At 54.2% G+C, this 14,810-nt stretch overlaps 1 protein-coding gene across 1 annotated transcript in view; it reads right to left on the bottom strand.

Annotated features, from left to right (window-relative positions):
• LOC124228999 (contactin-associated protein-like 4) overlaps positions 1-14,810 on the bottom strand; it is a 167,502-nt gene that overhangs the window by 50,018 nt on the left and 102,674 nt on the right. The window contains exons 11-14 of the mRNA XM_046644110.1: positions 11,710-11,816; positions 9,406-9,525; positions 4,344-4,541; positions 270-426 (exon numbers count right to left, since the gene is read on the bottom strand). Coding sequence (XP_046500066.1) covers positions 270-426; positions 4,344-4,541; positions 9,406-9,525; positions 11,710-11,816 — 582 coding nt within the window. The remainder of the gene's footprint in view (positions 1-269; positions 427-4,343; positions 4,542-9,405; positions 9,526-11,709; positions 11,817-14,810) is intronic.

The following is a 14,810-nucleotide window of genomic DNA, read 5'->3' as shown; positions in this document are numbered from 1 at the left end:
TGCTGCCAATCCTCCTCTTTTTGCTGAGGAAGACTGGCCCCGAGCTAACATCCATGCCCATCTTCCTCTACTTTATATGCAGGACGCCTACCACAGCATGGCGTGCCAAGTGGTGCCATGTCCGCACCTGGGATCCAAACCAGCAAATTCTGGGTGGCTGAGAAGTGGAACGTGCACACTTAACTGCTGCACCACGGGGCCGGCCCCTGAACAGACGCATTTTAAGCAACAACAAAACCAGGTCTTGTGAAGGAAATCAGGCAATTCACCATTCATCCCGGTCAGCGTCACAGTTGCAATGATATCGGGAATCTATGCAGGTCCCCGCGAAGCCACAAGTACACTTCTGAGCTTCAGGCAAAGAACCTCCCCAGTAAGTGTGTGTCTCGTTGCTTCTTCCAACCCACCAGCTCAGAGAGGTTCCATCTGAAAGACAAGTGCGAGACAGGTGACGTCCGCTGGGTCCCCACCACCCAGACAGCCCCATCCCTCCCAGCTTATCATCAAGAAACCTACGGAGCAAAGAGAAATTGCTTTAGCGATGACTTTCTCCTTCACACAAACAGAACAATACAGCCTAATCCTTTAGTCAGGCTATGAAGTAATTTTTAATAGGCAAATTTATGCGGTTTCTTTAAGAAACACATTAAAGAATGAGTCACTGTCACAATTAAAACAGCAGCAGCAGCTGTTTATAAGCGGAAGCCGATGTCTGATGGGGAAGCTGACATGCCTGTTGGATCAAAACAACACAACGCACACATTCCGGGAGGCCCTGACTTCCCCCTGTGCATCCACCCAGGCTCCCAGGCTGCAGGCCTCGAGTGGGCACTGTGGGGCCCCGAGTGGTACACCATCTGCGGGGTTGTCTGGGCTCAGCTGCACCGAGAGCTTGTCTGTCCGTCTGCAGAGACACACCTTCCTCCTGCGCTCGGGGGCCAGCTGTGCCCCTGACTGTGGCCTGGAGCCCGTGGCCGCCTGGCCAGGATTCCAACACAGAACTGGGTGCCTCTTGAACGCCCAGGCCTGCAGCACAAGATGGTAGGGTGTTGCCAAGAGCCCCAGGAAGCACCCAAACCTGGGAGAAGGTGATGTGAAGAGAGCGTGTGGGCGCACGACCACCCAGAGGGGCCAGAGGAGGTGGATACGCCCCGAAGAACCGTCCAAGGCATCCACTCTCAGAGATGCTGGCCTTTTCTACACTCCCTTCTGAACCACGAGTGGTCACCACAGGCCGGAGTATCAGAATGTGTGACCGCGCCCAGCTCCCTGTCAGACTGGGACCCTCCCTCCCCTTGTGAGACTGGACAGCCGCTCATGAGCAAACCCACCGCCGCCCGCCGCCAGCTCCCAGCGGCCGTGGAGAGCGAGCTGTGCGCAAAGACACATCTTTTCCCAATTAAGCCAAGAGCTTGTTGCTGAGGCAGAAGGTTTCTAAAATATTTAATAGATATTTTGATAATGATGCTTTAAAATTTTAATTACTTCACAATTATGCTTTCAGAAATCAAAGAGGAAAAACATCACTGCAATCCAACTTATAATTGCGTTTTTAACGTGAGATCCCCAATCTTTCCAATAAAAGAGCAATTATCAAATGCTTTTAATGACATCTGGGGTCTTTTGGTTGCATTTTGGAATTTTTAAGTATTCTGGAGATTTGGGGAAGGTGTAAGAATTAATAAAACAAAGGGAAGATATAAAGAAGAAAATAAAGACAGAAATAGGAAAATTCCTGGTGCATGAGGAGTCGCGTTCCAAGAGCTCCTAACTGGGTCTCTGGCTGGGAGACCCCCAGAGTCACACTTCCTGAGCCTCAGGCCCCAGCCCCCCAGCAGACAGCCCCCGGGCGGCATGGTGCTGCTCCTCTCCCCTGAGCCTCCCCACCCCCGGCACTGCTCCCTCCACACCCATGTCTGAACCACCCTCGGGATCCTAAACGCTCAGCTGAGGCCCTCGCTCCCCGTCTCCCTCTTCTGCCCCTGTAGCCTCTGAGCCCTGGGACCTCTCTCCCTCCCCGTCCTGACCTCACCCCCACCTGGCCTTTCTTCTCCTTCTGTCTCCACCACAACTGGCTCGTTGGGTCTGTCTGTCTGTGTGTTTATCCACGTTCACACCCTGGCCCTGCAGACGTGAGGGATCTGCAGGAGGCACATGGCCCTCGTCCGGGTGCTGTCACCCTCGCTGGAGCGTCTTTGCTGAGATGCTCTCCCACCAGATCCACCTGGGAGGGCTGGGACCACAGGAGGCTGAGGCCCAGACCATCTGCAGGAACCTTGTGGGGGCACCAGGTGCTGGCACCTCGACACAAAGCTCCTTCTGTGGTCGTCAGACAGGCCCCCACACACACCTCCTCCAGCCCAGGTGGAAGCATCCTTGCCATCTGTCCTCTGACCTTTCACCCCAGCAGCTCTACCTGGGCCTGCTGGACACCAGGGCTGGACCTGCCCAGAAACCTGCTCCGGCCACATCCATCGTTAAAGGTCCACCCGGATCCCAACTCCTTAAGACTCTGCACTGGCGCTGTCTGCCCAACCCGCCCCGTGCCCCAGGGCCACCTGTGCACACCTGCGTTCAGTCAGACAGCACTGGGCTGGAGGCTGGAGGCTGGAGGCTGGAGGAGGCAGCTGCCTCCTGGCTCCACGCACAGAGCCCCGGGGTTCTGCCTGTTCTCGGACCACCCGCTAAGCCCCTGGGACCCCGCCCACACCCGGGACAGAGCTGATGCTCTGAGTCACCTGCAGCACAAGTTGGGCCCCAAGGGACCCCATGTCACAGTGTGCAAACTATGACGTCAAAATCCCCGCCTCCTGCCTCCAGCTGTCCCCTCAGAGGCTCTGGGACGTCTAAGCGACAGTTTTACTGGACCTTCTCGGGTGTGAGTCGCCCCTGCGTGTGAGGGTGGACACGATTTCGGGGCAGGCACAGGGCCATTCCTCTGGCAAGTGCAGCCTTCCTCCCGGGTTCCAGCCCTTCTCCCGCCCCGTTTGGGAGCACTCCTTCTGTCTCGGAGGGGCCCACCTGTGGGCAGTGGGTGCTCATGGCCAGCCCCTGCGCTCCGCTCCCTGGGGCCCTGCTGGCTGCCTCCCCTCTGTTTAGTGACAGGCTTCCCTCACCCCGGGGCACCTTCTTCTGCTCATTCTCCTCAGAACAAACTTCAATATTCACATGTCCTTTTGTTTTTAATTCAGTGGTCAAAACTCAGCAAAGATGCACTAAGAAATGAGCATTGGGCTGTCTCATGTTCCCTATAAATGCAGGACAGGGGTGGATGACAAGGGCATCCTGACAAGCACCCTCGGCTCAGGGGACCCAGCACCTCCCTCAGGTCCCAGGCATGGGCGAACCAGGGGCTTGGCCGAGGGCAGAGCTGAGCTCCGAGGGAGCCAGGAGGAGGGGCTTCTGCATCTGGGGGGGAGGCAGGAAGGCCACACTGACAGCAGGTGGCCAGCCCCCAGGTGTGGGGGGACCTGACCCTTCAGGCTGTGGGGCCCAGAGTTGAGACCTGCCTGAGGGCCAGGGGCCGGGCAGCAGCATCCTCTGGACACGAGATGTATCATGACAGCTCACACCAGGGGCCGGGAGCCATTGGCTGTCCTGACCTTTGACCTGTGACTCTGCTCCTTTGCAGGAAAAGACATGGAGTGAAGGTGATATTGGCTGACGTGGCTTTAATTAGAGGCTCCCTATGTTCTTCTCTCATTTCCCCAGTTGGTAGAAAGAGGAGTGATTTGCAAAATTCAAGGACAAGCTAAAGTCATTATAAATCAGTTTCAGCGTGCCACACCCAGGCCCAAGTTAAGGAACCAGGAGTTGGGGAGCAGGTGCAGGTTAAGTCATGGGGGCAGTGTCAGGGGGTCCCTGTGCCCAGCAAGGCCCGAGGGCTTCTGAAATAGGAGAGTGCACGGTGGAAACAAAGTCCAGAAAGACACCAGAATCTGGAAAGATTTGTCTGTTCATAGAGAGCGAACCATTGGACAATTTGGAAAATCTAGAGGCCAGAAACAGGGGGTGGGATGGAAGCCTTGCAGCAATGAAGAATGGGGACATGAGGAGTTGACAGGGACAGAAGAGAAACAGTGACATAGTCAGATGTTCTGAAGGGAGAAAATGCACACCCTGAACCAGCATTTAGAAGCCGACTGGACACACAAGACAGAGCATGGAAAATAGTTGGGGTAACTGTCTACCCTCTGCAGGGTCAGCAAGCTGTCCCTGGATCAAGCCGGACCTGCACCCCACCTGCATGCACCTCACTCACCAGGTCAGGTCAGGTCAGGTCCAGGAAGGGCTGTCCCACCTGGGGTTGTCGGTGTGGCTCCGAGGGGCTGAGGGCAACTCACCTCGAGCGTCCTGGAGCCGAGACCTTCTGCAGTGGAACTCCAGCTCCTGCTGGCAGTGCCCAGCGCGGGTGATGGTGGCCAACAGCTGCTCTGCTGTGGCTGCGTACTGGAACGTGGCCCTGTGTGGGTTCTCCCGGTCTGTGCCCTTGACCCTGGTGAAGGTCGAGCCGTTGTGCTGCAGGATGGTCCACGGGACGTCTCTCGGGAGAGAGGGAGAGAAAGAGGAGCGTCACTGAGCTGGACACGGGACGCGTGCTCAGCGCCTTCTAGTGGGAGACACGGGGCCAACGAGACGGGATCCTAAACCTTAAGCCGCGGGAGGGCGTCCTCCTGGCATGACTTGTGTCAGTGTGTGTCTGAGCTGATCCTTTCAGGAAAACGCGCACTTCTGCGTATTTGGAATGTTTACAGGAGAGAGAAAGGAGCAGAAGTGAGTTATTAAATTTCTGTAAATAATCTAAAGTAACATAATCAAACAGCAGCTTTCTACTCTTACAAACCCTTCTCTTCGCTGGAGAAGGCGCCCATCGCGCACTGCCTGCACCGTCAGCACCTGTGCGTTCCCGGCCCTCACGGTCAGGCAGGTCACCGTGGCCTTGGGGGCGGCACAGCCTGACGTGAGAGGCTCCAGGAGCAGCCTGCCCCCGGCTGGACGCCGGCCCCTGCCCACAGTGGGAGGCCCGGCCTGAGATGGCACCATCCTTGGCCACCTCTTCCCCAGCAGAACCTCTGTCCACCTGGACACGAGGACTGGACTGCGGGCCCCGTGGCACTGAGTCCACATGTGGGTCCAGTCCCCCGGCGTCATCTGTGAAGAGCCGGTCAAGTGGTCTGTTCTTGTTGGGATCTGTCCAGTTAAAGGGCCTGGAAAGCCGTCCATGGTTGTGGTTTAGTTGATTTGCTCTATCCTATGCATCTCATCCTGCACGTTGGGATATGTGGCCTGAGGAGGGGGATGTGGACATGTGCACAGCCCGTGGCCAACTGCGGCGTCCCACCCTCCCGACTCCTCGAGGCTCACTGGGCCCCACCTGATGCAGGTGAGGGGTCGGAGCCCAGGAAAGGGGCCAAGACCGTCCTCGAGGTAGCTGAGGGGCTGCAAATCAACAGTGAAGAGCAGAGGAGCCCAAGGGCACCCAAGGCAGGATGTCGGATGGTGGGTGGCGCTTGTCCATGTCTGCTCCGACAGCTGATGATTTGCAGACCGAGGGTCACTCTCTGAACTCAGCCGGTGAACTCTCAGTTACGGAAACCAGGCTAATTCCAGGAAGGGGCTGGGCCCACGGGGACTCGAGCAGTGACACTGACTCTCTTGTCATTACAATGCCCCGGTTACCACGGCACGTCCACCTTCGTCACATGTGTCAGCAGAAAACAGGTGGTGGATTTCGCACCTCAAGGAAAACCTGCGACAATGTCAGAAGCACCTGCTCCCCTTGCCCACGTCCCCAGGAGGAAAAAAGAAGAGCGGCATCGAGAAAACCCAGAGGTTACGACTTGGAAATCGACCTCCAGAGAACGAGGGTGAACGCATCTTTCTCACACGTGCCGAGAGGAAGTCCCATCTGTGCCAAACGTTGTCACTGGAGGCAGGCGGCGGCACACGCCTCGTTTCTGGCGACAGGAGCCAGGAAAGTCACTTCCGTTCCCTGTGCCACACGCCATCTTCTGAGACCCATGCACAGGGCTCGCGGGTGCTCTGTGCCCTGACGAGGACGCCAGCCCATCCCCGCCGGTGGGAGACGCGGAGAAGCCCTTGGTCAAAGCCGGGATGAGCGTCCATCCAACCGTGGCCTTTGGGCTCCCAGACGCCTGTGATGCTATTCCCAGTGCACAGGAACCATGTGCTCTGGGGGCCACGCGAGGAGGTGGGGGTCTGGGGACCCTGCCTCAGGCCCGTCAGCTCAGACGTCTCATGCAGACCCGAGGGGAGGGGCTTCTCCACCAGCCGCCCCTCCACAGGCCTCACTGGCCTTGGCATTGAGCTGCCTGGTGGAGAGAGGCCGGGGCGAGGTCCCACCAGGGGTCTGTCTTCTGCACTCCCCCACCCCAAGCCATCAGAGGCCCTGTCCCCCTTACTCTGGGGTTCCCTGACACTCCATGGAGCCCAGCTGTCCCTTCGTCTTGGATGTCTGCTCTAACACCCCTGCTCCGGGCAGGGGCTCACTGTCACAGAGGGCGGTGACACTGTCACAGAGGGGCAGCGAGAACTGCAGAGCAAGCACTGTGGACAGTGACCGAATCGCATCATCATCCCGCTGACCTCTCTGAGGACAGCAGAGTCCCTGCAAGCAGCGGGACATCCCAGGAGGACATCGCTGAGCGAGAAGACGGGATGAGGAAAGCTGCACTGCTGCCCCTCTGAGGACCCCCAGCCTTCACCGCAGCCATAAAGAGGGGACAGTCACGGTCTGGACGGTGTTGATGGGGCAAATGTCTTCATAAAGTTGGTCCTGAGCTTTCTGAAATTAACAGCGGGTGGTCAATAAAACTCCCGCAGACACCAGACCTCACAGTCAAGAACCTGCCAAATTAATCATGATGCTTTGGAATTTCCATTGACCTTGGCATCTGCCGGCGCTTGGCGAGGCCCTGCGCCCTCACTGTGCAGGTGTGACGAGCTGAGCTGTCAGCCAGATGGCCTGTGCAACACCGGGCAGAGTCTGAAGATGTCAGAGAATCCCACATGATTGTGGCAAGTCAGAATCCAAGGGACCAAAAGAACATGTCTGTGGAACATGCAGCTTCATACGAGCTACAGCACACATGCTCCGGGCAACCACCCTAGCCGTTGTGTGCCCACACATGTGAACACGTGTACATGCACATGGTATGTGTGCACATAAATGCACACCTGCACACACGCATAAGGGCACGTCTTCTGGTCTTCTAGAGCATTGCAATCCCTCTTTTATTTTTTTTGCTGAGGAAGATTTGCCCTCAGCTAACACCTGTGCCGATCTTCCCCTATTTCGTACGTGGATTGCGGCTACAGCACAGCTGCTAACAGAGCAGCGTAGGTCTGTGCCTGGGAACGGAACCCAGGCTGCTGAAGCGGAGTGCACTGAACATAACCACTAGGCCACAGGGCCGGCTCCTTCATTTTTTTTTCTTATTCACAGGACAGTCATTTCTCAGACACACCATCACATCATCTGAAAGTCTGGCGCCTGGACCCACAGCAGGACACTCTGGGCAGATGAACTGGGACGGGGTCTCTCCAGCACGTTGCTATGACCTTGGAAGAATGTTCCAGAGCAAGGATGTACCCTCGGTATACATGGACATCAGAGGTGCCGGGCACCAGGCAGGCGCTTGAGTCCTCAGGAAGGAAATGAGGAGGAGAGTGTGTTTACCCTGAGTCGAGACGCCCCGCACAAAACCTCCCTGGGATTTCTCTGCCCTCTGCTCTGGGCCCGAGCTGTCCCCACATGGGAGCCTGTGTCCACCTTGCGGCTCTCCTGGCTTTGATGTTGAAAGCCGTTCTGTGCCCGCTGCCCCAAATCCTCCGGCTCCGTCTATGTCCTTGGCCAGAAGACCTGCCTGACCCACCTGGGCAAACCCATTGAATAAAGGCAAAGGCAGATTTTAACTTGAGTATTGAGGAAACACAAAATCCAAAATTTCCTGAGGATAGTTTTCAAGCCACTCAAAAGTCATCCAAACAAAAAAGCCTACCCACAAACGATTCTTATCAGGGAATTTGCATTTCTAACCAGGTATCTCTGATTCCTAGGGCTGGTGTAACAGAGAACCACAGACCAGGCACTCAAACACGGGAATTGATTCGCCCATGGGTCTGGGGCCAGAATTGGAACCCAGGGGTTGCAGGGCCGAGCTCCCTCTGAAGGCTGGAGGGGAGGGTCCTTCTTTGCCTCTTGTAGCTTCTGGTGGTGGCCAGGACCCTGGGTGATCTTTGATTGTAGCCACCTCACTCCAACCTCTCTGCCCCTATGATCACGTGGCCCACGTCCCTCAGGTGTGCCTGTGTCTCCAAACCTCCCTCTCCTCATGGGGACGCCAGCCTTTGCATCCAGGACCAACCCTAGTCCACCAGGACCTCGCCTCAACTTGATGGCATGTGCAAAGACCTTATTTGCAAATACGATCCCACTCACAGGTTCCAGGTAGACATGAATTTTGGGGGTACACCATCCAACCTAGGGCACGGGGAGACACTCAAAATCTGAATTACCATCCATATGGGCCCTGCTTTACTTTGTGCTGTTTCTGTTGTGCTGAAACTTAGCAGAGTGGAAAATTTAAAGAAGGAGCAATTCCATCCAGAGACTGCAGCTGAGTTACCTGTCACTGCCACAGGCTGCGATGGAGAAACAGCACCATGGACAGCGGCCCACCTGGGTCGGGGGGGTTAGGTCAGCGTGAGGTGGGGGAGGCAGGCGTGGACTCCAGCATCACGGAAGGCAGCCCCTCTGGGTGGGGAGGGGTTCGGTCAGCGTGGGGTGGGGGAGGCAGGCTGCAGGCATGGACTCCAGTGGGGACAAGATGCAGCGATGTGGCCGCTGTTACAGGAGCAGATACAGCAATCGTAGGTTAGACGCCTTGTATCTGGGCAGGAATTTGGAGCTCAGGGCAAACGGGCTATATGTTCACCCTCATTTACAAGCAGCTCTGTGAGCGGATGAGACGCTAATTGGCTGACTGCAGCCGTCATCTCCCTGTGCATCTCTCCTACAGCAGACATGCCATGTGCATATATGCATGTCAAGTCATTGTGCTGATTGCTTCAATATATGCAGGTTTTATTTTTAAAAAGTGAAATTTCCTTTAACTTTAACATCCGTTAATCCAATCAGATAAGTCTTGAAACTTGTTGTCTTAGGATTTGATGGTCAAAATTTTAATTCTAAATATTCCACAAATTTTCACTTGTGAACTATTTTTTTTAAATTTGTATCAAACACCTTTATTGAATAATGACCTACTATTGAAGATTCTTCTAATAAAGCTGCTGACCAGGTAGATTTCTACTGGATGGGCTGTGATTTTGTGTTCAACAAGAGTCTTCAAGTCTAACTCGTAAGTCAAAACTAGAACTCACCTGTTATGTTACAGAATGCCGGGAATGGCTCCAGGGGCCCGCTGCCGTCCGGGTCGAGGTGGTACAGCCCGGAGGGGCTGCCCTTGTGCCTGTGGGCCTCACAGGACTGCTCGTAGAGGGCTGGGGACATCAGGAAGTCATCCACCGGAAATGAAATGGAATGAGGACCTTAACGTTTTTAATTAGGAGGGGAGGAAAATTCCAAGTTCTGCATTGTGGTAAATTTTTACCCTCCAGGAGATAATGTGACCATATCTTCAAATACAAAACTATTTTTTAAAGTAATGTATATGGTTCTATTTAATTAAGTAGAAGAAAAGAATGTTGCAATTTTTTTTTTTTGGGTGAGGAAGATTCACCCTGAGCTAACATCCATTACCAATGTTCCTCTTTTCTTTTTCCCTGAGGAAAATTGTTTCTGAGCTAACATCTGTGCTATCTTCCTCTATTTTGTATGTGGGACACCTCCACAGCATGGCTGATGAGTGGAGTAGGTCTGTGCCCGGGATCTGAACTTACAAACCCCGGGCTGCCAAAGCGAAGCATGTGGGACTTCAACCACTCAGCCACAGGGCCAGCCCTGCGAGCATTTTTATAACACTTTTAAATACCTAATAGCAAATAAAATCACTCAGTCCAGTGGTAGATCTGGTTCACTGTGACATCACCAGGAAACATGACGAGTGTCTGCTCGGAGGCCTCGTGTCACGCACAGGGCGCCATCTTTCTCTGCCGGCTCACGCCCTTGAATAGGGAAACCTGACTCTTTCTGCATCTGTCTCACTCCTCATCCCTTCTCTCAGTCCCATCAAGAAAAGAGGCTGTAACGGGTCAGTTTGGGTCTCTCTGCCTGGCCTCACCTCTCAGAACGGCCTCCCCGGGGCGTCACTGTGGGTTGGCCAATGTCATCCCCCTCTGCTCTACCTGCGAGGAACCACAGTCAAGCCCATTGGCAGGTCAAGCGGCTCAGATGGAAAATCCATTCACTTATCTTACGACTGTTTTCTCAGAGCTCCTGGGTTTAAAGTTGCTCCTTACAGTTAAACAAGAAAATCAATGCATCAGAGCACATTCAAGCGGCATCTGCTCTGTGTAGGATTCTGTGCCGGGCACGACGGGGAACAAATAACACAGGAGAGGATGCGGCCTATGGGGGCCCTTCCTCCCGGGTCAGGCCCTGGGCCCAGTTCCACGACCTCCTCCGTGTAAATGGGGACTGGTCAGCAGGTGCTTCCTCAGCCAGCTCTCCCACAGGCAACGCGGAGAAGCAGGGCTGACGGTGGGTGAGCTGAGCCCCTCCTGATCACCCCTCCCCTCCTCCCAAGCTTCTTTGTGAGACCCCAGCCTGGGGCCCAGGTCTGGTTTCATCTCCTCCTTGAGAACGAGACTCTAAGACCTGAGACGGAAACGCAGGCCCCACCGTAAGAAAGCGCCTCATGGCGACCCCTGCACTGCCGTCCTTCAGGGAATCTCATCTGGGCTAAATTAAGTACGAAGCGCAGAGCATCTCGCCGGCAGGGGTCCTCCACTGGGGCCATTTTGTGCCACTGGAGTCCCGTGGGTGGAGGCCAGTACCCTGCTAATCATCCGGCGATCACAGACGGCCTCACAACAGAGAGCCACCGGCCCCAAACGTCAGCGGTGCCGAGGCTGAGAAACCCCACATCAGGTGAAGAATGGCCGGGCGGTTACGGAACCAGCTCAGGCTCCCCACTGGAAAATAGGATTTTAGTAGCATCTGCTGCATGGACGGGATTAGGCAACACACACGGGTCAGGAGACCAGGCCTGACGTCTGAGACGCCCGTAAGTCACACTAACAATTATCACCATCATTGTCGAAGGGCATCAGGGTCCACAGGGCTCTCTCTGAAATCTGAACCCCAAAGGCATGCGAGGAGCTGCTGCCCACATTCTCCTGGGACTCTGTCCAATTCTACCAACACTGATGATCTAGTAACAACCATCTTTCCATCAGATGGTGCTGCCGGGAAGCTCAAAGCAAACCCGGGACCCAACTCAAGAAACCAAACCCGAGAGGATATTCGGCTTGAATTCCTTTCATGTTTCTCTTTGATTATAATCGATTTTCTCGGTCTATTTTCTCCTTTTCTGCTATCTTCTCCTTTCCCATCAATTTTCATGTTTCTCTAAGCGGCTTTAAATGAGCAACCTAGCCTTCCACTGGAGGCGGAAACACACGTGTGTTTATTGTGGCTGCAGAGAAAGAGGCACGTTTACCTGTCCTAAGGAGGAGGACAGAGGGGAGCCCGGAGGCGACGGGAAGCAGGGTGGGCATGCTTACGGTGGTGGCACGTGGCGCCCGCGTAGCCGGTGCTGGTGCAGTCACAGTGGAAGGCTGTCCAGGTCTGGGAGCACCTGCCACCGTGCTCGCAGTAGTTGGGCAGACACCTGAAAGAGGGCACAGAGAGCATATCCTTCTGATTCTTTTTCCATTTGGAATTTGGAATAAAAGGCCAGCTGGGACCCAAATTTTACATGCATTATGTTTGCCCAAGAAAAACAAATAAATCAGAAAATAAGCAGGAAAACCCAACAACCGTCTACGCAGGATGGATATTTTGTCATCTTCTCAATTAAAATGAAGAAGGGGACCCTTGAAATTCCACTTCCAGGACTTGCACATTTTAATTGGTCATAGTATAATTGATTTTATCAAAGATAGAAAGTAAATGCTCATTATCAAATAGTCAAACAATCCATCAGAACACAAAAAAGAAAGTCAAAATGATTTGAAATCCCAGCCTATAAAATAAGTATTATAGTTATGCATGTGCATATGTTTATATCTAAGCATATAAAAATGTAACCACATGATATTTTGCAAATTTCTTATCAATGATTCATTAATGTGCCATGAGAATTTCCAAGTAACCAATTTATATTTGTTTTAGCACTTATTTATTTCCAGGAAGATTAGACCTGAGCTAACATCTGCTGCCAATCCTCCTCTTTTTGCTGAGGAAGACTGGCCCTGAGCTAACATCCATGCCCATCTTCCTCCACTTTATGTGTGGGATGCCTGCCACAGCATGGGTTGACAAGTAGTGTGTAGACCTGCACCCAGGATCCGAACCGGCGAACCCTGGGCTGCCGAAGTGGAATGTGCGCACTTAACTGCTGGCCCGTTTCAGCACTTTTTATCCCTCAAAGAAACCCATTACTTAGTTACCGTAGTTTATTTAAAAAGGTATAGATCCAAATTTAATAGAAACCTGTATGATGAAGAGAGTCCATAAACAACTAAGGTCAACAGAAAAGCAGTAACACTAGTGATTGATCAGATTCACAAACGGCAGACCTGGGTGGCGGTGGTGGTGGTTTTGGGCAGACTCCAGAGAAAATCAGGTCAGCGTGTGAAGAGCTAAGTCACTCCATGTAGAAACTAGAGACAGAGGCTCTCACTCTGTGGTATGTGTGCTATTCTCTCATTGACCTGCATTTCACCATCCATTGGCTGAATCCACTTTTCCTATTTTTGTGTTGGAATTGGGAGTTTCAGTGTTGTGAACTGAAGGAGAAAGCGTTCACGTGTTCATTCTTTTCAAGGTGGTCCCCGTGGGCTGTGACTCCTGACGACACTCTGCCCGGTGGCCCGGGGCCTTAGACCCCTCCACCCACGCCCTCCTGTGCAGAGCGCACCTTGCCCGCCCCCCTTTGCCCGAGGCGTCTCCTCATGACTTTCCTCCTGTGTGAACTAGTCCAGGTAAACCAGCCACCAGCCACAGGGCATGTGGTGTGAGAGAGCACAGTTCACACCCGTTCTCTCCATTCAAAGTCTCCAATCGAGAAGCTGGAATCAGACTTCCTGGAAACAGAGGCTGTCTTTCTCTGCTGCTCCCTCCTCCTCTCAGAGACCAGGGCCAAGTGCACCCGCCCCCATTCTGGGCCAGCAGCTGCTGTCCCTCCCCCACCCGAGTCCCTCTGACCCCGAAGGAGCTGCCTGACTTCCCCACATGTGCCACCAGACACAGGAAGGAAGGCCACACGCTCTGTGTTGGTGTGTGTGAGTGTTTGTGTGTGTGTTGTGCATATGTGTACAAGTGTGAATGTGTGAGCACTGGGTGAGTGAGTGAATGTGAGTGTTGTATATGTGTGCAAGTGTACGTGTGAGTGTGTGAGCACTGAGTGAGTGTGAGCATGTCTGTTAGTGTGCAAGTGTGTGAGCACTGGGTGAGTGTGAGCATGTCTGTTAGTGTGTAAGTGTGTGAGCACTGAGTGAGTGTGAGCATGCATGTTAGTGTGTGTGTGAGCACTGGGTGAGTGTGTGAGTGTGTCAAACAAGCATGAGCCTCACTCCTCTCCAGGGTCCTGGATCTGGGCTTTCAGTGGAGCACAAGTTGACACGAGTGGAGATGTGGACTCTGCACGCACAGGGAGGAGGGCCCTCTGTGGGCTGCTGTGTGACTGCTGCCCTGGCGAGGACAGTGGGGCCCTGGGTGCGAGAGGCAGCAGGGGTAGTGCGGACCATACATTTCCACTAAGCGGAGGGCACCTGGGGTCTGGGCAGTTCCTCAAACACGACATTTGAGAAACGGTTAAGAACTAGAGAATTTTAACCTGGAAAAAGGAGTGTTCAGAAAATCATATAAAGTCACAAATGTTTAAATATTTGAAGTGTCAGAGTCGGCCAGGGGGTGGAAGTGTGCTCAGTTCAGTCGTGGAGAGTGGACACAGACCAAGAGTGGACGTCGATACGTCAGAGTTGCCAGCAGTGACCAAGACAGAACGACAGGGACGGGATTTACACCCCGCCTGCAACAAACACGCGAAAAGGATGAAACATGTGAAATGACAGCTTGTTTCTGAGACACTGGCCGTGAGGCAAGGGCGGATGGTAACTGCTACGAGACGGAAAGCAAACAAGATACGTCATGTGGTTGTCCCAGGGGCCTCTCCAGGTGGTGAGGAAGGAAGGGCGGGCACCCCACAGAGCCACAGGACACCCCAGGTGAGGAGACGGAGCTGAGGGCTGAGGGCGACCGAGGCAGCTCGTGTGACAGGATGGATGATTGAAGAGGACGGAGCTGCTCAGGGGTCTGAGGGGGCCCTGGGCCGTCGGCAGAGTCCTGGTCCTCATGTGGTGTGAGGAAACCACCCACGACCAATGAGAGGACCGCCCGGGAGGACCAGAAGGGACAGTAGCCAGAGCTGACACAGGGCTGGGGGTGCCTGTCCACCAACCAAGAGGATGCCCCCACCACCCAGAGGCCACTCAGGGTGGTCTTGCCTCCACCTGGAAAACGGCCACCCCAAGACCCTGTGCTGTTCAGCCCCAGACCCTCACCACTGAGAAGTGAGACAGGAACTCCCATGGGAACACAGACTGCACAACAGAAAGGGCAGGATCCAAATGTGTGGCCGCCATGGATCGTCACCAGCTTG

Source organism: Equus quagga, chromosome 17 (assembly GCF_021613505.1).
Source record: "Equus quagga isolate Etosha38 chromosome 17, UCLA_HA_Equagga_1.0, whole genome shotgun sequence".
NCBI lineage: Eukaryota > Metazoa > Chordata > Mammalia > Perissodactyla > Equidae > Equus > Equus quagga.
Note: the sequence above shows the minus strand (reverse complement) of the source record. Positions and strands in the feature narration are given on the sequence as shown.